We start from the raw sequence: 26,521 nt of genomic DNA, 5'->3' as shown, positions 1-26,521 counted from the left end.
TGGCTTGTTTTGATATACTATTTTTTTAAGGTTTTTAGGGGCTGGAGTATTTCATAACATGCACTTACGAACCACAATGAAAGTTTAGGAGCTGTCTAAATAATATTAAGCTACCTTGTTTTCTAATTTTAGTGTGTTCATGCTGAAAATTTTATTTGTGATTATAGATTCAGAGTACTTCACTCTTTGCCTTCCTAATTTAAAATTTGGAAGCTTTCAGAAGCTTGATATCCCCAGCTTTTTGGTCAGTCAAATTCAGCAGTCAGGATTTTTTTATTGTTTTAAACTGGTTTAAAAAAAAAATATCTTGGCTTTGTGTTTATTTGTGGGTATTATGCTGTGAAAGGCTTCTGTGCATCACAGCCTGTCAGTGGCTTTGTGGATGTATTAGAATCTCAAAACCAAACTGATTTTCACAGTGCACTTGTATTTTGTAAGAAAAATTCCAGAGCCAGTCCATCTTTTAATGTGTAAAATACAATACATTGACAATATTCAGCTTATTTACAACTTTTCCATTTTGTAAACTGTGTGGCATTTCAGAGGCGGATTTTGGAATCTACTCTTGCGTTTCATGACCTCAGTCAAAGACTTCTGAATTATTTTTTTTTTTTTCCCGCCCCCCTGGTCTCTGGGTGTTGCTAGATAGCACGCAAACAAATTCCATACAGAATGAGAGCAACTTGGATTTATCCAGCTGGTGCAAGTGGTTGTAGGGCTGGCCGTCACCGAAAGCTCAGCTCTTTGGTCCTGACTTGACTCGTCATTGTAGCTGGGTTTGCAGAAAGGGAGGCTGAGAGTAGTGGGCTGGATTCCCCACACAATGCCATCATTGTGTGGGCGAGGAGGAGAAGCTGGTGTTGTGGCAGCTTCAGCTGTCTCTGAAAGCCTTGTCTCTTGTTCTGGGCATTTAAAAGACAGCATTCCTCTGCTGGCAATCCTGCCAGGATTCCTGGCTTGAATTCGGTGGGCAGCAAAGATGCCTAGAGCAGTTTCAGGAGAGAAGGTAGCACAGCATGTAAGAGGGTAGGTTTACGGTCCAGCAGTTTTGTCTGAATGATCAAGGTGCCTCTTTGCCTGTTGTTGATGCTAACGGACAAAAACGTAGAAAGATCTACTTCAATACCAAGTGATCCCAGGTCAGCTTTTATCATAAAAGAAGAATAGCTTTCCTTCCATCAGGGTTTTCATATAAAATCACATCTAATGTGGGATCATTACATTAAAAGGGGAGCCACATTCAATATATTTTCAAACATCTTCAGCCATGAAAATACGTCTATTTGTTTGACACCTTCCTGACTCAAACATATATATATATTTTTTTTTTCTTTTTTTTTTTCTTTATTGCAAAAACTTTAAGCAGTATGGAAAATAGGCATTGATATAAACCTTGACATTTAAGTCTATAATTCTGTAGGGCTGACTCCCACAAATAAGATACACTTAAGAGAAGAAAAGAAAAAAAGAGAGAAAATGAAACATTTTTTGCTTTGTCCAGATTTGCTGATCCACATGGATATTTAGCTTGGGAGAAAAACTGTCGTTTTGTTACAGCTTTGTCGTGCTTACAAAAGTAAGCAGCCCTACCACTCAATTTGAGGCCCAAAATGAGTTGCCTAACTTTGAAGGCTGGGTTCTTTCTGCAGTCCGTGGAGAGAGAGGAGTTCCACTGATGACTGATTCAGGGCATCTAAACTAGATCTACTCTGAGTCACCCTCCAGAACAGCCTGTCCCCACAAGATATTGTGTTAGGTGCCCAAAGCACATCTATGTTAATATTCTCCATGATGTCCCCCATGGTTATGTCCCTCTGGACACTGAGAGGCTTGGGGTTCCCCCTGTTGCAGGCCATGAATCCGTGATCAGCATCGGTCAACAACAGATTTACAAAATGCTACTGACAGATAGTAGAACTGGTTTTGATTTTTGTTATTTATTTGAAGTTCGATGGTAAGGATATTATGCTTTGGTTTGCAAGCAATGTTGATGAGTGGCCTAAAATACTGTAGGGATTGTCATGTTCCCTTTGTTGGAACAGTGTCCTTTGGGACAGATGCCTTTTTTAATAATGCCTCTTACAGTGTGAGGATGGATTTGCAGTTTCTTAGGCAGTTCTGGGCTTGTAGAGGGATCTTAAGTAGCAGCTCTTTTTGATAACACTACTTTTGCACATGTTAGCTTCTAGCTATAATTTAATTATATTTAAGCCTATATTTATGCCCCTTCACTGGGAATTAAGGATCCAAAAATAGAATTTTCTCAAAGTTACTTAGCTCTAAAAATAAAAGCAAACCTCATAAAACCAGCTAACGAATACTCTGTATATTTGTTTGGCTTTGTTTTTCTGGCATGTTTTAATCACCTACAACTGAAACAAAAAAAGAAAGAAATGTAAAGTTGCAAGTGCCTTTTTTCTGAGCTTTAAATATTTGGTTACAGTATGATTTGTATCAGGGAAAGAAGTAATATTGTTTGCAGCAATGCAATTGTAAAAGCTTCTATCAGTTGAAAGAAAAATACAGATCAGCTTGGATGATCAAGCTGTATTCGTCTCCATTTAAACTGTATTAGTAAGTGACAGTGCCAGCAGTAGAGATGCATGCTGTCATTCCTGCACAGCTATGAAAAATTCCTCAAATCATAGAAAATTGCTCCCAGTTTTAGCTAAATCAACAATCATTTTTTAGAAGGTGAAAAATGTATTTTGAGATACATTTCTGCATACTATTAATATCATCTGATCTTAAACTGTAAGCGCTTTGCAGTATAGCAACGTTGAAAGCCATTTGTTTGCAGAAAGCAGTGCCATATGCAGAAAGACACTAAATGAATTGTGACTGATTTAAAGGTAGTACTGAAAACCTTGAATTTTTAGATATTTTGTACTATCAGAGGAGACATGATTGCTTTAATGCTGTCTTTGAGATACTACTTTTTAAAATAACAAAACCAGGAAAGCCAGGTGTCCTTTGAAAAGCTGGTATCTGTGTTTCAGTAAGTTCTTAATTAATTTTTCTCTCTGTTTGGAAGACAAAACTTTCACCAGGTACGGGATTTATTCATTTTTTTAAAGGAAGGGAAAGCATATATTTATTCAAAGTCCACTGAGAGCAAGGAAGCATGATGAGATAGCTGGGATCAGGAACAAAAAAACCCCACATTTGTGTTACCATGTATTTTAAAATCTCTTTCTGGGTTGTGTGAATTGACATGGAAGGAAGGAAAAAAAAATTGCCGACCGTAACAGATAACAAAAATGAAAATGATGTTGCGCGTTCGAATGCCATATTTGATTTCCAGTGCTTTGGGCTCAAGTTGTGGATTATACCTCTGCTGCTCCCCTGCACTGGGCTGCTGGAGCAGAGAGGGACAGACAAAGAGCAGCAGTGTCTATAGGGGCGGTATAGCACATACATCCACAGGTAATCTTCATCTTATCCTACCCATTGCCCTCAGTCACAGGCCAGGGGTTCATCTTAAGCTGTGAGAATAGTTGGTTTTACTAATTAATTTTTTTCTGGCAGTGATGCCAGTGCCATAGGAGCGCAGAGATTATCCCAAATTACTTTCTAACCGTGCTAACCACACTGCTCCAGTTATTTGTGAGCACAGGGGCTAATGTCCTGTGAAACCAGGACCTGGAAACTACTCTCTTATTTTGCATCAGCTGTCAAATAACAACATACCATTATTTGGCTTAAATCTTGCACTCCCTTCTGGTGCAAAATTCCCGATACCATCAGTGAAGGCTTTGTCAAAAAAGCCTCAGAACCATCAGGCTCTTAAATGACAGTGTACTGGTGATTAGCCACGTTTTTGGGGCACTTGCTTTGCCGTGCTGGGTATCTGGAAGGCTTCTGGCTGTACCAACTAGCATTCCTAGCGTGCCACCGTCTCCTGTGGCTGGCTTGGATGCAGCCATTCCATTTCAGAGGCTGAAGGAGTTAACTAACTTAGATGTGGACTTTCCCATCCTACGTCAGCCAGCCACAGTGCCCATGACTGTCCCCAAGAGCATTTCCTAATATAGATGGAGCCTTCATGCTTGCTGACCTTGGCATATCTTTTCAGGGTCTTTGGCCAATAACCAGTCCGTAACAGCTATAGTTTATTCATTATTGTTATTAAACTGAAATGGGCAAGTCATACTCTTCTTGCAGTGTCTATTCCTTTCTATACCTGAGAATACACACCGTGAAAAGAAGAAATTTCAAATTTACATGTGTGTGTACCTGTTGTTATTGGAGTTGAATCATGGTTTTTTGTACCAAGGTAGGTACTGAGGAGTCCTTGTAGATGCGTTGGTCACATTTCTATCCAACTTTCACCTGCCCATAGCTGTTGTGGCTTATTAGCAGATGGCTGAGAGCTGAAGTTCACACCAGATAAGTAACGTGCGCATGGTTTGCAACAGCTTCGGCAGAATTAAGTAAATTATATGTACATGTAAAAGTGCTGTCTATGCAAATCATGTCGTGACGTACCAACACGAGATGCCAGAAGCAGGTGGGCTGCAGTTCAGGCTGCTACGCTTGCCTGCTGAGAAGTCCCCTGGTTTGCATGCAGTGGATGTGGAGTGTGTGTTTGTTTTCCTGTAAGTAGGTTCTAATGGATTTTACTTTTTCCATTTTCTTTGCTAGAGAGGGGGAAAAACCTTTTATTTAGTTCTCATCTTGTCAATCTATTTCATAGCTCTCCATTAGTTTAAGGACCACATGTGGCCTTTAATTATAGATGTGGAGTACAAGCTGTCCTGTGCGCGCCCGGAAAGTTGTTACAGTGTAGGAAAAAAATGCAGCTTTACACCATGTTTAATACAACATTTTATAATACAATCTTAAAAGTATTGTTTGCAGAGATAATTCAGCAGATAAGGAAACACAGATATCTGAGCAAACATCTCAGAAATTAAATACTCAGAGCTTTTCTATTAACAGTAATAGCCCACCTTTTTTTTTTTTTACACTATGCCATATTTATTTTTTACACTACACCATATTTATTTATGCCTACTGAACAGCAATTACAGACATGTAAAATTACAATGAGCTAGCTTTCATTTTCTAACTCTGGAACTTTTTAAAAAGAAACTGGCTAATGAGACTTTGATAGAGAAGGATATACAGGCATTTGATCTGTTGAATTTAGAATTAGGATAGCTTGCTGGATCCCACTACAAAGTGCACCATTTTCCCTGGAAGAAAGGGGGAGAGTAGAAGAGTTTGCTGAGCATGGTTCTGGCTGAGTGTTGACTTTGGTGCCAGTGAGGTGGTTGGAGTCACTGTTCTGCTTGCTTTAGAAATCTTTTAAAATTGTAGTTTGCATTTTTCTTAACAAGAACCTAAAGATTTTCTGATTGGCACATCTTAGAGAAGTAAATCCAAAATTAAGGGGTTTCATAAGCGTACAAAATGGAATTGTCCGTTATCTAATTCTGTTCACTTACACGGTGAGTAGATACTCAGATGCTCTTTGTTTGCTACTTATTTTGAATTCCTTTTGAAAGATACACCTATCTGTATTTTCTGTTTATTGTAAACCATCACCCAGTCTGTAAGCAGCCACCTTCCCAATTTGCAGAAATACTCTGGCTGGCCTCGGAAAGTGACCCTCCATTGCTCTCTGCGCTTACTCACCGACCTGCTAATGGAAACAGAGGTTCTTTCTAATCCTGAATGAAGTGTTCCTTTGAGGAAATTTCCTAAAGGGGTATTTTCTTTAGCTTCTTCTGGAAATGGAGTGCAATTGAATTTGCAGCATGGATCCCAGAGCTGTTCAGCTTTGCAGAGCTGCTCTTTGTGAAATTTCTGTCTTGGGCTATTCCAGGAAAGACAATTGGATGTAATTTTCCAAGATTTCCAGTAAAGTCATCTCTACAGACTCTTTCTTCAATTTATTGTATACATTCTTCTTTTTCTTCCCCCTGTAAAACAAAACAAATGCCTTAGTAAAAAACCTCTTCCATTTTCGAGGAAGAGTTCCGAAAATCAGTAACGGCCTATCTTTTTACTCTTTCTGTCTGTGTTTCTTTCTGTCTTCAAGTATGGATATATTGTTTTGTTATTTCTGTGTAAAGGACATACATGTTGTGACATCCTTCTTCATATTTTATGTTATTCTGGTTGTTTCAGATGAACTTTCCATATAGAGGAGGCACCTCTAGGTGTGAGATCAGTCTAGCTCAGTACTTCAGTTATCAAAACTTCTTGTAGTGTTAAAGAAGCCATGCCACCAATTCTGTAATTGGTAGGTTTGGTATATTTGGTATCGTAACTGTTTAACTGGTAGATTACTGCAGCTGGTCTGCCAAGTATTCAGGGTCCCTACTCATAAATTGTTCTTCCCTTTGATAATATGCTGGAATCCCCACAGCTCAATTCATGAGACAGCTGAGAAGTAGAAAGACATTTTTGTGTATGAAGTCCCTTATGATTTCACATGGGCACGCTTAAAGTTTCTCGTTTAATATATTTTAGTGGGAAAAGTTACTGTGCAATAAAAACTGTATCATAATACCGACGTTTAAAGGGGAAAAGGTATATTGTTTCTGGATCCCCTGTCTAGAATAACGGATACATAAATTACAAGGTGAGACGGCAGTTGCAAGTAGTGCCAAAAAATGTAGATTTAGTTGGCTGTAAATGCAGTCGGTGATTGGACTCCAGCTATAGCAAACCTCAGCGGCTGCTAGGGACCCTTCCAGCGCCGGAGGGGAGAGCCAGCCGCCCCCCGCCACGGCACGTGAGCAGGGTCTGCCGTCGCCTGGTGGCAGGGAGACTGATCAAATGCTTACGGAGCGAGTTTGTTCCCATTTCAGAGTCTCTTTAAAAGTGACAATTTAATGGGACCCATTACTGTCAGCTGTGGCCGGTTCCCTCTCCCTCCTCCCAGGCACTTACCCAGGAAAGCAAGAGATTTATAGCCGTGGTTGCAGCCACTCCGATGGGCTTCTGTTCGCTCCTACCGCAAGTGTCCCGGCTGGCTGCTCTCCAGATGAATCTTCCCAATAGGGGAAGAGGTCTTCCCTGTCTCTGGGGTGCTTGGCTTGCTTTGGAGCCCTGTGCATCTACGATAAATATGTGGAAATTATTAGGTCCTCGCTTCAGAGTGTGCTGAGATCCTCATGTACTTTCTGCCGGTCCAAAAGAGTGGCAGTGCTCCACATTCAGAAAGATTTAAGCGAAGCATTTCAGAAAAAGCTCTGCAGTCCATCATTTTTTAAGTTACTGGAAATTACCTCTTTTTTACCTTTTTTTTTTTTTTTTTTTTTTTTGAGCAGAGGATCAAGGCATTGCTCAGATGCTGCTGCAAACGGTCTTAACCAGTCCACATTTATCCTTAGGGATGCATGACAATTGCTACGTGTACAGAAAACTATGAAAACCTGTGAAAACTATGCTTTGGGGTTTTTTTTTGAAGGGAAGAAGAAAGGGAGCGTTACATGAACAGGAGAGATGCAAGCACAGCACCCAGGAGCCAAATGGATGTGCAAACTAAAAAGACCTTTTATCTTATCCCAAGTCCATGTGATTTTCGTAAACTGAAAGAATGATCGTCTTGTGATTATACCAGCTCTGTGCTTGAATCTGGCTATTGATTAAAGTCTGGCAGGGGAGGGAGAAAACAGGAAAACATCTTGCTAAGATTTTCCTGTATTAAATTAATCAGCCCCAGTTATTCACTCGTCTCCGAAAGGTCATGTTTTCTCGTCGTCAAAGTGGCCCAGTCCCAGCCTCTCCCTTGCTTTCCCTGTGGCGTGGCGGAATGAACAAGTGGTGCCCAACGCCAGGCAAGGTGGAGGCCGTGCTGCATTTGCCCTGTAAGCTACGCTGCTTTTTCAGCATCTCGGCATGATTTGTGTCAGGCTTTGCAACGAGATACCTAGCTCTGATTAGTGTTACCTTAAGAGTCCTTACTTCTTGGAGGAACTAGTCAGTTGATTCCTCTGGCTCTGTTTGTGCTGTTGCTAATCCCCTGCACTGGCATAGATTGCATTTCATCCACCTTCCTCAGCCTGTTTTTTCCATGTTGTCGAGACTGTTTTGACCACGTGTACTTTGACTGTGTATGGGAACTGGGCAGAGGGGTACGGTCACCATCTCACTCTTAAAAATGGTGGTTTTGCCGAGCTGGTCCAGCTCCAACTCATCCCTCTGCTATTGCCTTCAGTAATGAGTTTCAGCTGCAGTGTGGAAAGGTAATTTTCCTTGACTACTGCCAGTACTACAGCGCCAGACTTGCATATTTCTGGGTGTTTACTTGAAGTCTGTTTTCTAGTCTCCAGGCATCCGAGTTTCACTAAACTCTACGTTTTACAAGGTTTTAGTGGGTAGTTCTGCATTAACAGAGTTTCTTTGTCGCTGAATGCTGGGGAATGAGAGTGTAGCATAAAGTAGTAAGCACAACGTATTACTTGCCAGATTTCAAGAGATTCAATACAACGTATTTGTTTAGAGATCAATTGTCAAAATTAAAAGCAAAAAAAACCCCAATTTTGGGAAGATAACGGAACGTGTGTTGATAAACCATTCAGATGGATGCCTCAAAAACGTACCAGGAAGCATAATGCTCAAGACATCTGCTTTATTTTGGCATGTTTACATCCGTGTTATTTCTTCTGAATATTTTTGGGTTGCTTTCTGCATTGTTTTCGTACGTCACTTCATCCCTCCTCAGAAACGTCTTCTCTGCTGCGGATCGGGCACATTTTAAAACTCCTCTCAAGTTGGACAAAGAGAATAGAAACATGCTGGGTCTTGAAATCAAGCGGGAGCTGTGCCTCGGCACAGCCAGAGCGAGCTCTTTGCTGGCCATCCTGGCAGATGGGTGCTGGGCCAGCACCCACGGGCACCCACCCAGCCAGCTGGGCTCAGACTGGGGTGCTGTCTTGGCCTGCGGCTGGGTTGGGGAGAGAGCAGGGCACCTCTGGCTGTGCACGCAAACTGTGTGAATCTCTCCGCTAGAGCAAGGGGAATTGCACTTCAGCCAGCTTGCAGGCATATGTAAATATTTGTGGCATAGTTTGCATTATTATTTCAGCTGAGCTGTAAATGATTGGTTGCTGATAGTGGGTTAGAAACTAGCACCTCTATAAATTTCAGATGGTGAAGAAGTTGCAGGGATTTTTTTTTTTTATTGGCTGGCAATTAATGAAAGTCCCAGTGCCTCTTCTGTTAAGTAACTGTGGTGCCAAATATGTGAGGAAACTCTGCAAGCCTTTGTGGTGAAGGCTGGGGAGGGGAGGAGGAGAGGAGGAGGATGCAAAGCCTGCCCGTGCGGGGAATTTCCTTGGAGCATGCACATACCTTCTTTCTACCATGTAGGTTTGTGTTTGAGCTTGCCCTTTCCTCTTCACGTGTTTCCATCTCTGCCAGCAGCTAAATAGAGAGGCTAATTTGAGACACTCCTACAAGTAATTGCAGCATAGTAATTGCATAGCTAACATGAGTCTTTTCCTTGTCCTGCCTGCTGCAGGAATCTGCTTGTCACTGCATGGGTATAGCTTGGCGGGGATTTTTTAATTTGTTTTTACTAGGAGGTCTACTACTTTGTTAGAGCAGCTGTTGCTTAGTGTCTTTCCTTTGTAACTCTGTGCAAAAAATCCCATGTACGTCTAGTAAAACTGTGACATGGCCCTTGGAAGATGGTCCCCCTGCTTCAACCATCCGAAAACCCAATGGATAAAAACAGAGACCCAAATTAAGAGCATAAACCCAAATCAGTCATGTGCTTGGGGTATAACAATTCGGAAAGTCTTTCCTGATACTGTGCTACCATGCAAGAGAGCAGCTACATAAATGGTTTGGAAAAGTGTCATTCTTTACGAAGAAATACTGCGCTTAATTAATTCTTGCTCCTGGGAGGTCAACCTGGGGCACTCATTATTGTCTTAATTGGTGGTATAAATCCTGAGGCACTGGAGGGGAAGAGAAGAAAAAAATGATGAGCAGTTAACAACATATAGCCTTTTGGGTAAGTGCTAGCCAGTTGTACGACCATCCTAGTGATGTTTTATGGGTTTATTGGGTTACAGGTCTGGTCCTCCACAAATTGGGTTAAAGGGAATTGATTTGCATAAACAAAAATATAAGAAAGTAGCAAAATGCAATAATTCATTCCTGAATTCTCCATTAAACTGTGTGAAATAACGCGGTGCACGGCAACTCAGAAAAGCGTTTCTTTGATCTTCTGTTATTTGTATTAAATTATATTCATTACTCTTCCCATCTGGAGTTTCCTAGCAGGCCAAAAAACATCCTACAGACATTACTGAAAGGAAGTTAACTGTAACTTTTTAATTGTACACATTTCATCTCTTTTTTTTTTTTTTTTTTTTTAATTCGAAGAAAGCAGATGGACGCGCATACCAGCGCCTTGCTCTCTCTTTAAATTACTGAAGTGGAGAAGCAGAAAATCTCAGCCGTTCTTTCCCCTCACATATTGTTTCAAGGTGATGACTGTTCTGTCTGAAGACTTTGACATGTTTGCTAAAAAGGTCAGGAGTTCAGTGAAAATCAAAATTGTGGAGAAATCCATGCATAGTCTTAGGGATGCTGTGGTACCCTTGCTGGAGAAATACGGTTGCTGCAGATTTGCAGCCAAATGAATGCAGCTTCCCCGTTTCGTCGGTAGCTGCCTCTCTGCCAGCTGACCAGAGGAAGTGTTTTAAACTCCCCAGGGAAATAAAAGGGAAAAAAATCAATGTTTTGACAGTTTGGGGCACGTTTTTAACGTTAGGCCAAGGTTTGTGAAATCAGAAGATGTGTTGGCGTGGGCACCATGAAAAATGGGGGTCATTTCCAGCCTCACCAGTGGCTAATGGCTAACTGGCATTAGTAGCCCCATGAACAGTTTCCTTCAAGCTCTGACATCTTTTTTTTTTCTTGCCCTCTGAGGCCCACAAGGCTTTTTTCACCTTAGAAACTATTAGGATTTATCAACTGTGGCCTGCCCCGTCTTTGCTGGAGAATTTCTTGTAGTTGCAGATGAGTGTCCCCATTTTGGTAGCTTAGGGAGGGGTGACACCTTCCACATCTGCCTGTCCCTGTCCTCTGGGCCTTTTTCTCTTTTTAAGAAATGAGAAAACCTTGAAACCCTCAAGCTTTTCTATTTGTGTAAAAATAATGAAAAGGGAATAGGCCTTTTTTTTCCCCTTAGTGGGTTGCTCGTAGGTCCACAGGTCTGTATTCCCGTATGAGAGAAGTGGGATAACACCTGCTTATTTTTATGAAGTGTTTTGAGTTCTGTTGATTTTAAAAAAAAAAAAACAACCAAAAACAAAAACCAAAAACCAATCACCCTGGTTTCAATAGCAAATTTGGTTATCTTTGTCCATGGAATGTTACAGCTACTCCTCATCTGCAGAGTAAGTGGCTAGAGGAGATGAAATGTGGACGGCGAGGAGAGAGTTTCTGCTGGAAGTAACAGCAGCGACGGACAAACCCAGAGCACGTCCCAGGGTGGGCTGGTGCCCGGCCCCTCTGCTGCTGCCGCCGCTGGGTGCCTGGCATCTCTGGGTGCTCGCTACAAGCTATGGACATTTAACAATGCTTATTCATTTGTTTTTGCAAAGATCTGCCTGTCCTGCCCTGACATACATCATCAGCGCAATTTCCCCGCTTCCGGCAGCGAGCCTTCCTCTGCTTATTTTTGTAGCTGCTTCCATTTTGTGCCGGCGGTGGTTTCCAGCCACAATGTCAGACAATTAATTTGTTTATTCTGCAAGCCGTGACTTCCAAAGTGTGATAGACAGTGCAGACATCCCGGAAAAGTGCTGTGCAAATGGGAATATGCTCATTTTAGCTTCCTTTGAGATAGCTGCTTTGGCAGCTTTCATTACTTGTGGGGTCTCGTGCTCTGACTGCAGCCATTTTACAGTGTCTTTTGTACTATATGGAATCCCTTAACAGCATGTGCTGGGGCTTTTAAGTCTTTTATAAGCCTTTTCTATGCAACTCCAATTGTGGGATTGCATGTTATCGAAGCCTTTCAGAGCACATATTCCTGGTTCACAACTAAAAATTTTGTGTCTCTGCCCCAACATGACCACTGATCCTACCAGGACTTTGTGAGGAAGGGGGTTTTTGTTCCTTGACTGCTACCCCCTGTAATAAAAATGCTGCAAACCACATTCAGTTCATGAATGCACCTGGGCAATTCCCTGGACACAGAGCAAAGTAGTTTTGTGCAGATCTCATCACTGAGTGAGACCTTAAATGTCTCTGTTGATGCTCCTGAGAGAGCAGGAACGGGTCCTTACCCTGCCTAAATAACGTTTTACAGAGTTAGCAAGGCTAGAGGCTGACTCGAATGACTAAAATAAATAGATTGAAAAGAGGCCATGCATCACAGCCAGAGTTCTTCTGTTAAAAAAGTGCATGTTTGTACAGCCCCTATTTCAGAATAAATCTAATGGCAGAGGTATGTTATTTGAGGTATGTTGCGGGCTGGATTTTTTTTTTTTGGCTGTTACTGGTTTTTATCTTCCCGTTCAGAGCTCAGTCAGTCAGAGTTTATAAATGGCTGATAAACTCTACCACAGAAAAGTCCTTCCTACTCCTTTGTTTCTTTTATGATAAAGTAGCAATACACTTCAGTCAAGCTTATTTTGCAAATTTACCAAAGAATGGCCTCTCACTCTGCAGGACTCATAGCTGGCTGCCTGTATTTGGCTGTAATCAGAGCTTGGACCAGATAAACCGAGCAGGCTTTTCAAACAGATGGAGCTTGCAGTAGCCCTTCTCTGCTGGCTACCCAGTCCCTGGTTTGCAATGCAAGTCTTCAACTTGTAAGCCCACTACATCTGCAAACAAGATTTGGCATGCCCTATGCTGGCAAAATATTTTTAAGACTTTTTTAAGATCAAATAATCCATCTCTCCATGCGATGTACATAACTTAAGCTCTAAGTCATCTGACTGGCCAAAAATCAACTGGACAGTGAAGGAGAGGGATTCTCTATCAGATATGCATGGGGTAGCAGTTCACGCTAACAATTGTGTAAGACATCGTAAACTTAAACATTTTATCTTGAGCCACATTATCTTGAGGGCTCATCCTTAATGACCTCCTTTGTATTCAGATAACCAGTGGCAAAATGGCATTCAAAATATTACTGAAACAGTAAATATTCTCTGTAGGCACCGCTGCTCTGTGCTGAGCTCTAATTTTGACACACTACCAGGTGAATACTACAAAAGTAAGTGGCGAGTGGGATGAGGTGTGGGAGTTTTGGGCATCGTGTTGAAGTTAGATTGCCTAAATTGGTTATTTAGTTCTAAGCAATGGACCTAGTAAACTGGGTTTATTTGCTGCTTAATGCGTATGGTTTCATGTATCACTCTCTGCTTTCAGTGCAGCAGATAAGATACCAACACAATTAAAAGTGAAAAATAATCTGTCTGCTCTGCCAGTGGTGGATGCTCAGAGAACACACGCTGATACAATAGATTTCTGAATAATTTATACTCAGCATTTTTCCCTTGCACTCGGTAAATGAGGACGCCTAATGTGGCATGGTCAGAGCGATACTCTATCTGTCATCCATTAAGATAACAAGATTGGTGGGCCTGGGAGGAGCATGGCATAGGATGCAGAAAAGATGAGATTAAAAATTGAAACGTTTGTCCAAAATGCTTTCTGTAAAGGATGCCAATAAAAGCAGCTCAGAAGGATGGAATTAATTCGTAAGTATGGTTTCTGCAAAGCTCTGTTTGTCTTTGCTAAAATAAAAGCACAAGATCCATGTTCCTTTCAAAAGTTGTGGATAAAAGGAGTATTAGAGCAAATCACTGTTCCTGATAGGTGTTCAGTAGCTTCCTTTACTTTAAATTCAAGTACTTTGTAGGTGCTAGCGAGAACAATTATGTATGACAGTAATGCTTTATGTCTCACAGAATGTGGTTTTTTATATTCATAAGGCATTTTAAATTACAAAGAAAGAATCTTTTGTGCTTGTTTTCAGCACAGGAGTGTCTCATCTCCCATCACAGGGTGTTAATTTGGACAGGATGCATAAAAATTGCTCATGTAAATATTCCACCAGATTCCTTTCGAGGTGAATGTATTACAGTAAGTAGTAGCTTGTTTTCCAAGAGCCAGTATGCGCTCGAAAGTTGATTAATTTATAAGCAGTGGAGGTTTGCTGTCTCTGTTTCTGACGACTTCTTAAGGTTGCATGCAGATTTTCTTGGTTTTTGAAGAAACTCTTGGGGTTGTGAGATCAGATGGAAGTCATTTGACACAAAGCAGTTGGAGGAAAACTTGGGCCTGCTTCTAACTTTGCTATTTTTAGTGAACAGGCCAGTGTATTACACTTGTGCTATCTGGAACCTCGCCTTGAAATGGTTTAAACGTGCTTTTTTGCTTAACTGGGCAGCAAGCGCGGGGTTTTTCTCTCACTCACTACAGGTAACTAAAGGTACCAAAGAGCTACAGGTAACCTAAGCAGGTGAGGTGCAAACCCCCGCAGAGGGATAGAGAGGATGCTGGCTGGTTTTTGAGCCCAGTGTCAGATTCAGGAGATGCGTCTGGGCATGACCCAGTGCCACCCAAAACTTGCGGCTGCACCGCGCCAGGCTTGCGGAGGCGGGTGGGGAAACTGAGCCCCAAGGGCTCCTCGCCCACTGCTGCTTGAACTCCTGTCACTCCCCCGCGATGGCTGTGGTGTGGGGTTTGTATGCAAAGAAATGAAATAATATTTATAATCTGGGCATTTTTCTTAGTGCTCGTCCAGAGGAAATTTTAATGATCAAGTCACTTTTCAGTGACGTATTGCTGAGGTTTTAAAACGAGCTTGCCACACATCGTAGTACAAATAGTATCTCAGTGTTGTCTTAGGGAAGAGTACTTGGGGAATGGGCCCTAACGTGCTGTTGAGAAACATGTCCTTAGCTTTGAGCAGGACCACATTATACCTTTTTTCACCTGAATATTTTACAGAAATAAGTTGGGTTTTTTTCTCTGTTTCTTGATTAACTCCAGGAAGAAAATCAATACAGGTGTTAAAAAGTAATTTGTAAAACAACAGTCTAAGCTTCCACAATTAACATCCTCACCTACATCTTTCACCCTGTGTAAGGCATTGCCTGGGGAGGTTAGGCTGTTGAAACTGTCTTTGACTTGGAGATCTGCTTTTCCTGAGTTTGTTCTTTTTAAGACTTTTATATTAGTTCATGAATGCTCTATTCTTGCTGTCTGCAGATCACCTTTTTCTTTTGGGCTGTGTGGTCAGCTTCGCATGCCGAGGACTGAGTCAGCCGCCTCTCCTGATGGGCTGTAATTAAACCCTAGGTTAAAAGGATGCAGAATTTGCATCTAAATATCAGAACTCATCCATCACTCGGAGCAGTTAGCTACTGGTTATGTTTTGGTGAGGCACAGGTATATTTGGAGGAGGCTGCTTCCTCTTTTCTGTGTACTGGGTGACACTTTTGAAGCTCATATTTTGTTTCATGTAGTGCCTGTGTCAGTAAACCAGAAGTGTCTGCTGCAGGGGAAGCTACCTGGTAATGGACGATAGGACGAGGGGAAATGGTCTGAAGTTGTACCAGGCCAAGTTTAGATTAGACATTAGGAAAAATTTCTTCACTGAAAGGGTTGTCAGGCACTGGAATGGGCTGCCCAGGGAAGTGGTTGAGTCCCCGTCCCTGGAGGTATTTAAAAGCTGGATAGTTGAGGTGCTTAGGGACATGGTTTAGTGGTGGGATGGCAGGGTTAGGTTAGCGGTTCGACTTGATGATCTTAAAGGTCTTTTCCAACCTAAACGATTCTATGATTCTACCAGTCGTGGCTTCCCCTACCTCTTTCCAACTAAAAGGTGGTGGCTAAATAAGCCGTATAAAGACCCTTGAACCAGCACAACTCACACTTGCCGTCTATTGAATTCAACCAAAATAGATGCTGTAGACTTCTTATAGTTCTGGTTGGCATCCTCAGCAATTACCGCAGATCCAGGCATTGCAATTAGGGGAATATCAAAGCAAGAAAGTAGTAAGTGAATATTACCATAAATTCTCTTCTCAGCAAGTAAACAAATGTACACATGCTTGCCATGCTTTCCATTGCAAATCCAAATTCCATCCGAAGTGTGGAATATAAAGGAGCAGTGTTATTGACAACAAAAAAGGTTTTAATTGCCTAAACAAATAGCTTTAAATTTTTCTGTGTCCAGTAGCTTAAGGAAGAGTTTTTATTTACCTCTTTGGTGGTAGTATTAAGAAGAGCTAACCTCAGGATGGGGCTTGCCTGTGCAAAAGCTATGGAAAACCATTGCCAGGGGTTACGTGATTAAGAAGGCATTTTTTAGTTCTGAGTGAATTTGAGGTATTTTCATAACATTAGCATCTATAGCATGTTGGGTGTGCAAGGAATTTATGACCAACCCTTACTGACTGTGCCTGCCCTACCGCTCCTTGATCATACGGCCAGAAACTCTCCCAGTTAACTCTGAACGATAGAGTTTTTGGCTTTTGAACTACTCGCATATCTCAATGAGTGTTTCTAGGAGAACCAATTTTATATCTTACCATGATTGCATCTCTAGACAAATGCGTTGTGGGCACAGAGCTATCGTCTGCGGCATCAAGTTTACCGCTTCCCTGTAGGGTGTAAACATGTGGCCGGTTGAAGAGTTTTAACCTCTCAAGCCCTCCGACAAATATTAAATTGCTAACTGTTCTTCCATAATGCTATGATGTTGACTGAAATTTGACCCTGGTGCTTGCTGAAACAATTTTCAAACTCTGAGTGAGAAGGTTAAATAGTGCTGTCAAATTTCCAAATGTCTGTTGCAGAAATACTTTCGTTGAATATTGTGGGTTGAACTCTAAAATGCTTGAAGTAATGCTCTTTTTTTTTTTTTCATTATTATATGATATTATCTAAAGCTTGGGGTTTAGTGCAGATAAATAAATTAACTTTTTTTTTTTGCCTTTTTTCATGCCAGCTCACCTTGCCATTTACAACTGGTTTTCTCTCTTTTACTTGCTGAATGAGGAATCTAGTCAAATGGTGTTCCTTAAGTACAAGCTAGGCCCCTACTTCTCTTTAATTTCTGTTCAAGATCATTGTAATTGCTTGATTATTTTCACAGCTGTATCTGAATAAGAAAAAAATGCTGTAATTGGCAACTCTTACAAGTTCGCAACTCAATAACTTGATTCTGGAACTCTTCCACCTGCAGAAGCCTCATTAATTTCTGTAGGAGTTCCAGCAGCTAAGAGACCTGGGTTTCAAATTATTTCTCTTTTTACGTGCAGCCTTCAAACTACAGAATCTCTGCAGTAACAAAAATAGCCGGGACCGTTAGGCTGAGAGAGGCTGTTGGTTGTTGGATGAGTGTTTGACTTCCAAGTGGATCTGTTAAGAAGGCTGTTGTTTACCCAACTCATTACTACATCCATAAGCCCAAATGATTTTTATTTGAGCTTTTTGGTAAAATCTAGGACTTCATTTCCTGAATGCTGTTACTAGTTCTAGCTTTGTTTATTTTGGCCTTAGGTTGCATTATTTAATTAGTTTTTATTTAAGAGACGAGTCTTATGTTGCAAGAAACAATACTAAATTACAATAAGATTGAGTCTTTAAAGATGCCATACTCCAGCCATAACTTCGAATTTATTTTGTTATTTTAAAGCAATGTTAGTGTCTGTCTCTAAGGGTTATGGGAAGCTCAAAAGTTTATTTGATTTCTTTTTTTCTTGATTTCAGGGCTTTTTCCGCAGGAGTATCCAGAAGAACATGGTTTACACATGTCACAGAGATAAAAACTGTGTTATCAATAAAGTTACCAGAAATCGCTGCCAGTACTGCAGACTACAGAAGTGCTTTGAAGTGGGAATGTCCAAAGAATGTAAGTTGTCTTCAGAAACAATGTATTTGTTGCATCCTATGTATAAGTGGCAGTTCCAAGGGAGAAAAATATTACGCAATTAGTGATTGAAGCTAGTATCTGTATTCATATGCAGAGAAAGGAGCATGGATTTCGCACCCAACTTCAGACCTCTACTTTACGAACTTCTGAGTCCTTAACTTTGCTGCCTAAATGCTGTCAGTTAGAACTTTGTGCAACACACCGCTTGTGCAAGCGGGTAATTTCACCATATTTTTTAAAAGAATGAACCCACAGCTACTTGCTTTAAGATTGAATTATCTCCCGTCTGCCCCAGAAATGGCTTCTTGGGGCAAGGGTGTAAGAGGAACAGCGCTGGCATCTTAAACTTGGTTTCAGTCGTCCTCCTGACCTGCAGACAGGCTCGTGGCTTTGCTGGGTTTGGTGTGAACCCAGGACCGCACTTCACAAGGGCTTCCTGCTGGTTCTTGTGCAGCAGGTAGCAGCCTTCTTCAGCCTTGCACTTTCTCCCTCGTGCCAGCGCAGGTGCTTGTGCCAGAGGTCCTTCTTTTGGTGGTGCCGCCAGGTTGTGCCATTTTACAAAGCTGATGGTACAGTGGCCTTGAGTCGTCTGTTCCTACCAGTTAGAGCCTCTCGGAAAGGTGAAACAAGCTGGCAAATCCTCTTCTAAACCTGCAAAGCCAGTAAACCTGACTACGTACAAATGCTGCTGAGTGCACGAAAAATGCAAAGGATTTTCCTCTCCCTTCTTTTCTAGAAATCTCTGGGTTTCCCTTTAAATTAACATTTTAAAATATTTAGGTAAAAATCTGTGTTTTTTCTCTATTTCCACTTTATTAATATCCCTGTCAAGCATGAAAATTTAGTTTAAAAAGCCATTCTGAAATCCCTATGGGGTAATCCTTCTGAAACTTTCTCATTTTTGATTGGAGTGATTACAGTAACAAAAAAAGTCTTTGGTGTAGTGATTTGTTTGATTGTTGAGGTTTGTACCTCTTTTGTACAGATTGTTGAGAGATTGTACCTCTGTCAGTGATGTTCCTGATTTCAGTAGGTCAATTCCAATAATAAACACCACAGAAATTTGAGAGGGAAGAGAGGTAAAAGAAATTGCCCAACACCCCTTCTTTACTTTAATTCACCCACAGGAGTTGCTTAGAGAGTCTTTCAGACCAGAGAAAAAAATTAACACTGATGAGATATCTGTGACTGAACTTCGATTTAGATTAGTTCTCATCCTCTGCATTTCACCTTCCCAAATTGCATGGGACATCCCAGTAGTTCCCTTCTCCGTACTTGGGCAGGAGCCAAAGAGGTCCCAAAGTCACACTGGTCCCTCCTGACTGCATCCCTTTTTTTCCTCTCCCACCCTCTCCTCCCTCTCTTCTCATAGGAGGGGTGTTGAGGAGCAGAGAAAGAACCAGATACATCTTTAGGACCATTTTGCAGTGTTTCCAACTCCTTTTCATGGAAATCTGAAATGGTGGTTATTGAAAAGGGCTGACATCAAGTTTCAAGCAGCTAGGGGAGCTAGGCGGTCTTAGGATTTCCATGATTCCACTGTCCTTGTTGGGTTTTGCAGTTTTCTTGTGTGCATGAAGGGCACTTGTCTATACTTATGTATGGGTTTACTGGAATGGAGACCTTGATGGGAGTAAAGGAAAAGGTAGGCTAAATACAAAGATGCACAAAGATGGAAGATTGAATGAGGAGGATTTTATTGATAGGTAGTTGACCACCTATATATGTGTGCACGTGAAGCTTTTTTCCTTGATAATAACAGTATGATGCAGTTTGGAAGAGAAGACAAAACATTTTTCTCACCTGAGGGCTTGTTGGTCTTGAATTCTTAAGGATTTTATTGCTGACGTGAAGTGGTAATCTTATTAAATGCTGTAGCGTCACATCAGAGTAAGTTTTGGAAATACCAGCAGTACTTCTAACGTGTTAACCAAAGTTACTTAGGGTAAAGTATAAAGACTTACTGCCTCTTAGGTGATGGTTTGTTTTTTTTTTTATCTCCCTGTTTTCCTTGGGTGAACTGAGTGAAATCGCCCTTTGGCAGTTGCCTTTATCTCAAACCACTACAGGCACTGAAAGGGGGATAGCAGGTTGGAGGGGGAACAGAGGATACAGAGAAGTGAGGGATGTCCTCTGGCTACATTTCTGTAGAAGGCATTTGTAAAGGAATAGAGAAATTATTTTAAATGTCATCAGTTTGAATGCAGCGTGTCTTGTCTTCTGGGCTTAAGAACTAAGTCTGAGGTGATTCCGTCTTATCCCTTCATAAACAGGAGCTTTTCATCTCTTAAGAGATTTGAAAAACTATTTTCTTACCTGACCTTCTTTCATACATGTCTCCAGGTTTCAATTCGATTTCTTTTACAGGTTTGTGTAAACAAAGGCATATTTGTCAGTGGGCTTTTTTTTAGCAGATAGAGGTTCTTCTTTTCCCCCAGTACCTTACTCACATTTTGTTTTTCTGCCTTCTTACAGTTCTGTTACCTTGTAACGTGAAAGCCGTGAACAAAGGACAGAAAAAAGTATCAGAGAAATCTCATAGGGAAACAAGCCTACAATGCTCAAACCAGTCCCAAAGGGGGGGCAGCTGCAAATAGGAATCCCAAGGTTTGTTGCCAGGAGCTAAGGAGGAGTAAAAGCAGAATTCCAGTATAGAGCATAATCTGTGCTTAAATGCTACAGTCCTATGTTTATTTGTTCTGCCTTTAAAGGGCATGCAAAAGTACTTGCATATGCGACTCCTTTTGAGCAAGCATTCCGCACAAGCATCAGAGATGAGAACTGGCTGCCCAGCCGGTGTGATAAGTAAGCTTTCAAAAATGGAGGTACAGCATTTTGGAAGAGAAGAGGTACTGAGCATTTCTTCTATGCCTTTATCTTGTTTTGGAGAATGAAGTGAGATGATGAAGGAATGCTCCAAATTTGCATTTCTTTATAGGTTGTTTTGTTCCTGTAGGGGAAAAAAGTTATCTTCGACCCCATGTTAGTCCCCAGATCTGATCAAAAGAGGTCAATAACAAGACTGCCTCCAGGGCAAGAGTGGAGCTATTTGCCTTGTGATAATATCTGCAGGACCCGCTGAAACTGGATCCCACTGGCGTAGGGACTGTCTTTCATTGTGCAGTGACTGTTGCAATAAGTTTGTGCTCCAAATAGACGAGACAAAGGGTGTGAGGGGAAACGGCTTAGTGGTGACTGTCTTATCATCCTACAGCAGGGCAAAACACAGCTTGAAATAAAGCCCTGCTGTCTTTCATCAGGTCCCACTCCTTCAGAAACTCCTGAGCTTGTGTCCCTGCAACCTGAGCTGCAGCTCTCAGTGCGACAGCCCAGAGCCAGCGCCTCCACCAGCAGGGCATCAGGTTTTGGCTTTATCTTACGGCTGTCCCACGTCACTTCATGCATTGGGTCCTCAGGTGTGGGTAGGTGCAGCTGAGGTTCTGATCCCCACTCCAAACCACTTCTATCCTTCTTACCCTTCCAGACTCTTAATTTTTTTAATTAACATGTAGAGACAAATGGTGATCACACAGGATTCTTGGGGTTTGGGTTTGTTGGGGTTTTTTTTGCTGCTGCTGAAGTGAGAGGGCTACTAAGGCCGACAGTGGCTCATTATGTGATGGAGAGCCTTAGGAAACTAACCTTTGCCCTTCTATTACGTGATCTCTAAGCTGATGTTGAGGCACCATCCTTGGCCTGACCCCAGGTGTCAGCAAGAAGCACACTGTTGCCTGGATGCACGGACCTCGGTCCTCGGGAGCTGGCAAGGGGTCAGGCGTATGGCACTGCCTCCCGCAATTAAGGGAGCACGCGGGAAGCTGGGCAAAGCTCTCAAGCAATAAAGGACTCTTTCAAGCAGGATGCTGGAACATAGGCTTTGTAAGGTGAAGCCTGCCCTTAAAGAAAATCTAAACTGGATTTATTGCAGGGTACAAGAGGGAAGAAAATGGAGCTTCCTTCTGCCACAACTGCTTAGCTTAGCCCAGCAGCTCCTCCACATCCATCCTCTTTTATAAAATTTGCAGACTGCAAGGACTGTCACTGTACTTGACAATCTTTGGGGTCCCCCTCAGACACACACCCAGCCCACGTACCAGGGTGTGACGCAGAGAAACCCTCCGTACTGGCATAAACCTCATCTGCAGTGAGCTCTAACAGAGCAAAATTATGTTTATAAAGGCACAGAATTCTTGTTCCAGGTTGCTTCAGTGCACTGAAGCAATGTTCAGATTTGTAAATCTGCTTACAATTAACGTCTCTGGAGGGAGGGAAGGAGGAAGGGAGGGCATGCAGGGGAATTACCATGAAGTGCAGAGAATTCAGTTTTTGTGCTATTTGATTTTTTTTTTAAACTTGCACAGAAATGTCTGTTACTCTTTGTCACAGACTTCAGAGTCTTATATTTAAATGTTCATGCTCCTCAGAACATATGATTACATTCTGCTACTAACAATAGAATGAATTTATTTTCTTATTTTAATTGTTTAAATCAGCAACCAGGAAACATCAGCTTGAAGAACTGACATGTTTGTAATTTTTATTTTATATTTCTGTTTCATTTTCTTTCAGACTCCTTAGAGAAGCGCGATTCCATCTCCAATGGGTAGATGAGTCTGCATAGTTGTGTTTGAGAAGTTCATGCAGATTCCACTGATGTAATTTTAAAGTGAATTAATTAGAATGCATGAAATCTTTGTTTAGATGCTTTTATTCAGAACTGAACTGGTTTTTTATTCTTTTTAGCCAGCAGAAAGCGCCGGATTTAAGAATTGTTTCTGCTTTGCTAGGGGCTAGATTTTTAACTAGATGCCTAACAACCACACAGTGGCTGGGGGCTTTTTCAAAAATTCCAGTGTAGTTGCCTTGCCTCGCTTTCTCGAGAGGCACAAGTTAAATATCAGAGTGGAAATCACAAACCCCTGAATTCTGTTCTGGGACTAATTCCTCTCTCTAAACACTACAAGCTGATTAGACTAGCTTTCCTATCTTGAGAGGTGAAAATGATGAGTCTTTTTACAGGGGCTGGGAGACCTTGTATTTTAAGTGCTTTGAAGGTGAAAGATGTAAACTGTGAAAATGCCAGTGAAATTAAAAATTTGAGTATATAGATTGTGAAGAACCCGTGCCTAAGCCATAGAGATCACAGTTTTTTCATTTTGTTCATTAAGGTTGGATTGGTTTTTTTTTTTTCAGTTGCTGATCAGATAGGAATGCTTGTATTTATTTTTTCAGGCTGAGAAATTGGGAACTTTTAAAAGTTAATGCCAAACGCTCAATACCACTGATAGGGAGATTTTTTAAGATGAGAGCAAAGCCAACACGAAGGGTCTTCCTGCTACAAAACCCACAGTCCTCTAGCGTCAGTCTGTCCTCCGCCAAAGATAATGCACGCTTTGTTAGCCTGGGTGGCTGAAAATGATTTATATACAATTAAAATTCTCTTGTAGAGAACTGGGTTCTACTTGTTGCACATTGTTTCCCATGGTTAAACAAACATCTCTTGCTTTTCGCATCGGTTTGCTTCTTTGAAAGACACCAGATCTGCTTTTCTTTTCTGCTCTTGGGGTCTGCCTCTTTTGTGTTTTAGCCTTTCCCCCTGATTTTGCATAGCTTTCACTTGCCAGCTTTAATGTTTAAAGGAGCAACTTAGATTGAATGTTATTATTCATAATTTACTCTATGTTCTGTGAAGATGGTTATGTAATAGCAGTAATTGCATCAACTCACCTAATGAGCTTTCCCTCCAGTGCCGTGTACAGCAGATTAATAGCCCATGAATTCATTTGCAGCTCGTTGTGTTTCAGAAAAGTATTTCAGGCAGCAATTAATAAACTGCTAAAGAAAATAATATAAAAAATGATTTTTTTTTTTATTATGTTAACTCTCCAGCTGAACAATTTATTGGCACCTTTCATGATGCGGCTAAGTAAATTCTCTCCTAATTCCTCAAGCAGAGCGTGATTAGTGAACCCTGCTCAACTCAAGCCTGTTTGGTAATTAGTCTGATCTTTATATCCTAAAATGTTAGGGAAAAGTATGAATAGCATCCTAAGGTTCTCTTTTTCTTCTGTTCGTTGCCTTTCAGGCATTACGCAAAGAGCTGTAACTTTAAACCATAACATGCTAGTGCTGCAAATTTTTTTTCTTCCCCCCTTTCTTGAGTAGAAAAGCCATAATTGTGTAAGCTAAGAACTGAAGATCCTGGCCAATAAACAACCCCTGGCACCATTTCTGCGCTGCTTGTTGTTGGCTCCAGTGTCCCATACCTCCCAAGTGGTGGGACTGAGCCTGGAGCAGCGACCCCAGGAGGGTCAGGGGGTGCTGCTGCCCCGCGGGAAGATAAACCAGGGGTCGAGTGCCACTGGGAAGGGAGATGCGGGGAGAAAGGCATGGCGAGGGAGGAGAGAGCAGGGGAAAAGTCCTGTGTTTTGCAGCGTGAGGCTATTGAACCCGACGGGAGAAGAGCAGCAGTGAGATGCCAGGGCCGTGGCCACCTCCATGAGGGAAATGTCTGGGGAAAGGGGAAGACACTGTTGCATGTGGCCAGTCTTGCCAGGCTGCCCTAGAATCACACATTCCACGTTTTTAAGGGTTTTTTGTTTGTTTGATTGGTTTGGGTTTTTTTTTTAAATTGAATGTCTTTATCAAGTTTTTAATGTTTTACATAATTTCATTTTCAAAAGGAACAGTTATCTTCCCCCCACCCTATCCGAAAGAAGCACTAGACCTTGGCTTGTCTTTAAAAGTAGTAAAATACATGTATTTTAAAACCTTTTCCCTCATTTTGGGCTCTTGAGGACTGAGTAAGCATAAAGGGAATTCCTTCAATAAGCTCATACAGAGATTGATTACATGTCCTCAGCTGGAAGTTACATTAAGACTTATTCACTAAGGTATAGCTACCGTGGTGAACTTTTCATCGCTCTCTGCTGTCTCTATGACAACACGGATCCTGGCAGAAGTTACCAGGGCTCGTGTGCTCTCTGCAGCCTTTGTCTGCATCCATCAATCCCAGTCCTTGGCGACTGTAAATGTGTGCCTTCCTTAAGCTTTTACTTAACAAGGTGTTTTATTAAAGTTGTGACACTTCTAAAGTTACTATGCTAATCATTTCTACTGCACGACCCAAGCATGCTCTGAAAGAGACGTGCTTTAATAAAGGAGAAAGTGTCAACTGGGTGTTAGTGGACTTTCTGAACGCCTCTTGATCTTGTCCTGTGGAAGAAATTCAGCTGAATGGCACAGAGTCCTTGTACGCGTAACTTTTCTTTCAATACATGTGAAACTCGGAGATAACTAGAGCCAGGGAAAAGTGTAACACGCATACAGTCTTAATTTCTGCTCACATCTGCAGCACGCTCCAGAGAAGTACGTGTTACTGTTCAGTAGCTCTAGCAAACTCCTTTCGCTCCAGAGAAGTACGTGTTACTGTTCAGTAGTTCTAGCAAACTCCTCAGACTTGATTGAACCCTTTCTTGTTTTAAGAAAGCACATTTCAGCAGAGCCCACGGAATGGCTAACGCCTGTCTGTTTATGCTAGCAGCTCTGGTTTCCGTAGCAGTCCAGCCCCATGCCACCTCCTCCAGAGGTCCAGCCCTTCGGTGAGGACAGTTAGTGGTGCTGACACAGGTGGAACTACCCATCTTTTCATTTCACATCTTCGGGGTTTTTTTAAGGATCATCATGCACTTTCCTCAATCAGTTTCCCAGAAAAGGCATTTGGGGCAGATGTCTCTTACAAAGCTGCTGCTTAACATGGATCTCATTGTTTCTGGGGCCTTTTTCTATTACTTCTTGTCCCCCGCTTTGGTTTTTGGGCCTGCATGGGGGAGACACAGCATTATTACGGATCATACATGTAAAGACACTGGCTCTATGCATTTGTGTTGCCATTGCAGGTAGCTTTTGCCTCTTCTTTAGTTTAGTATCCCAACTGCTTTCATGGCAGGCAAAACCCCGAGTTACGCTTTCTGCCTTGTGCTATGCTGGGCAATGCTGCTGTAAGAGCAGATGGGAAATCCGGAGGTAGCCTGTCCCTGCCCGGTCCATGCGCTCTGAAGCACAGGGCTGAGGCCACGCTTGCTTGGTCATGCAGACATAACTGCTGAGACCCCAATCCCATGACCTCAAAAGCTTTGTTTCAGAGCTTCCATTCTTCCTTTATGCACTCAGTTCACTGCTTCGTATTCCTCATTCGGATCATTTTCTTGTTCGGGGGCACGGGGCATCTTTGATGCATCTCTTTCTCCTAATTGCCATTGTGCCATGCCGGTTGTGCTTTCTATACTGGCACCTTGTGGTTTCTCTGCTATCTTTCTTCTCCCTTTGAAAGCTTTTATTTTTTTATTTTGGGATGTTGAATCTGAAGGATGGAGAAATGTCGACGAGATAAATATCAGTCTGGGAATGAGCAAATTGCTAGTGTCCTGAGCCTTGAAGCTAAACATGGCTTATTTGGTTGTCAGGCCAACCTGAAAATGTTATCTACAGTAGCCAAGGTTCATGAGAAATGCAGTAAATTGTTCCCAAGAGTTCTGGGAAGTCTGAACTGCAGCAACCCGCATGTGCCTGAAGGACTCTGTATCGGAGGGGACGCATACTTGGTCCTTCCCCTTAGAAGAAACGTGTGTGAGAACATGTACATCG

At 41.8% G+C, this 26,521-nt stretch overlaps 1 protein-coding gene across 1 annotated transcript in view; it reads left to right on the top strand.

Annotated features, from left to right (window-relative positions):
* The window catches only part of RARB (retinoic acid receptor beta), a gene marked incomplete at its 3' end in the record, with an annotated part of 190,708 nt that overhangs the window by 130,049 nt on the left and 34,138 nt on the right, over positions 1-26,521 (top strand). Inside the window, exon 3 of the mRNA XM_035894117.1 lies at positions 17,713-17,854. Coding sequence (XP_035750010.1) covers positions 17,713-17,854 — 142 coding nt within the window. The remainder of the gene's footprint in view (positions 1-17,712; positions 17,855-26,521) is intronic.

Source organism: Egretta garzetta, unplaced genomic scaffold (assembly GCF_000687185.1).
Source record: "Egretta garzetta isolate BGI_Z169 unplaced genomic scaffold, ASM68718v1 scaffold94, whole genome shotgun sequence".
NCBI lineage: Eukaryota > Metazoa > Chordata > Aves > Pelecaniformes > Ardeidae > Egretta > Egretta garzetta.
The sequence above is the reverse complement of the archived record's forward strand: the minus strand, read 5'-3'. Positions and strand labels throughout refer to the sequence as shown.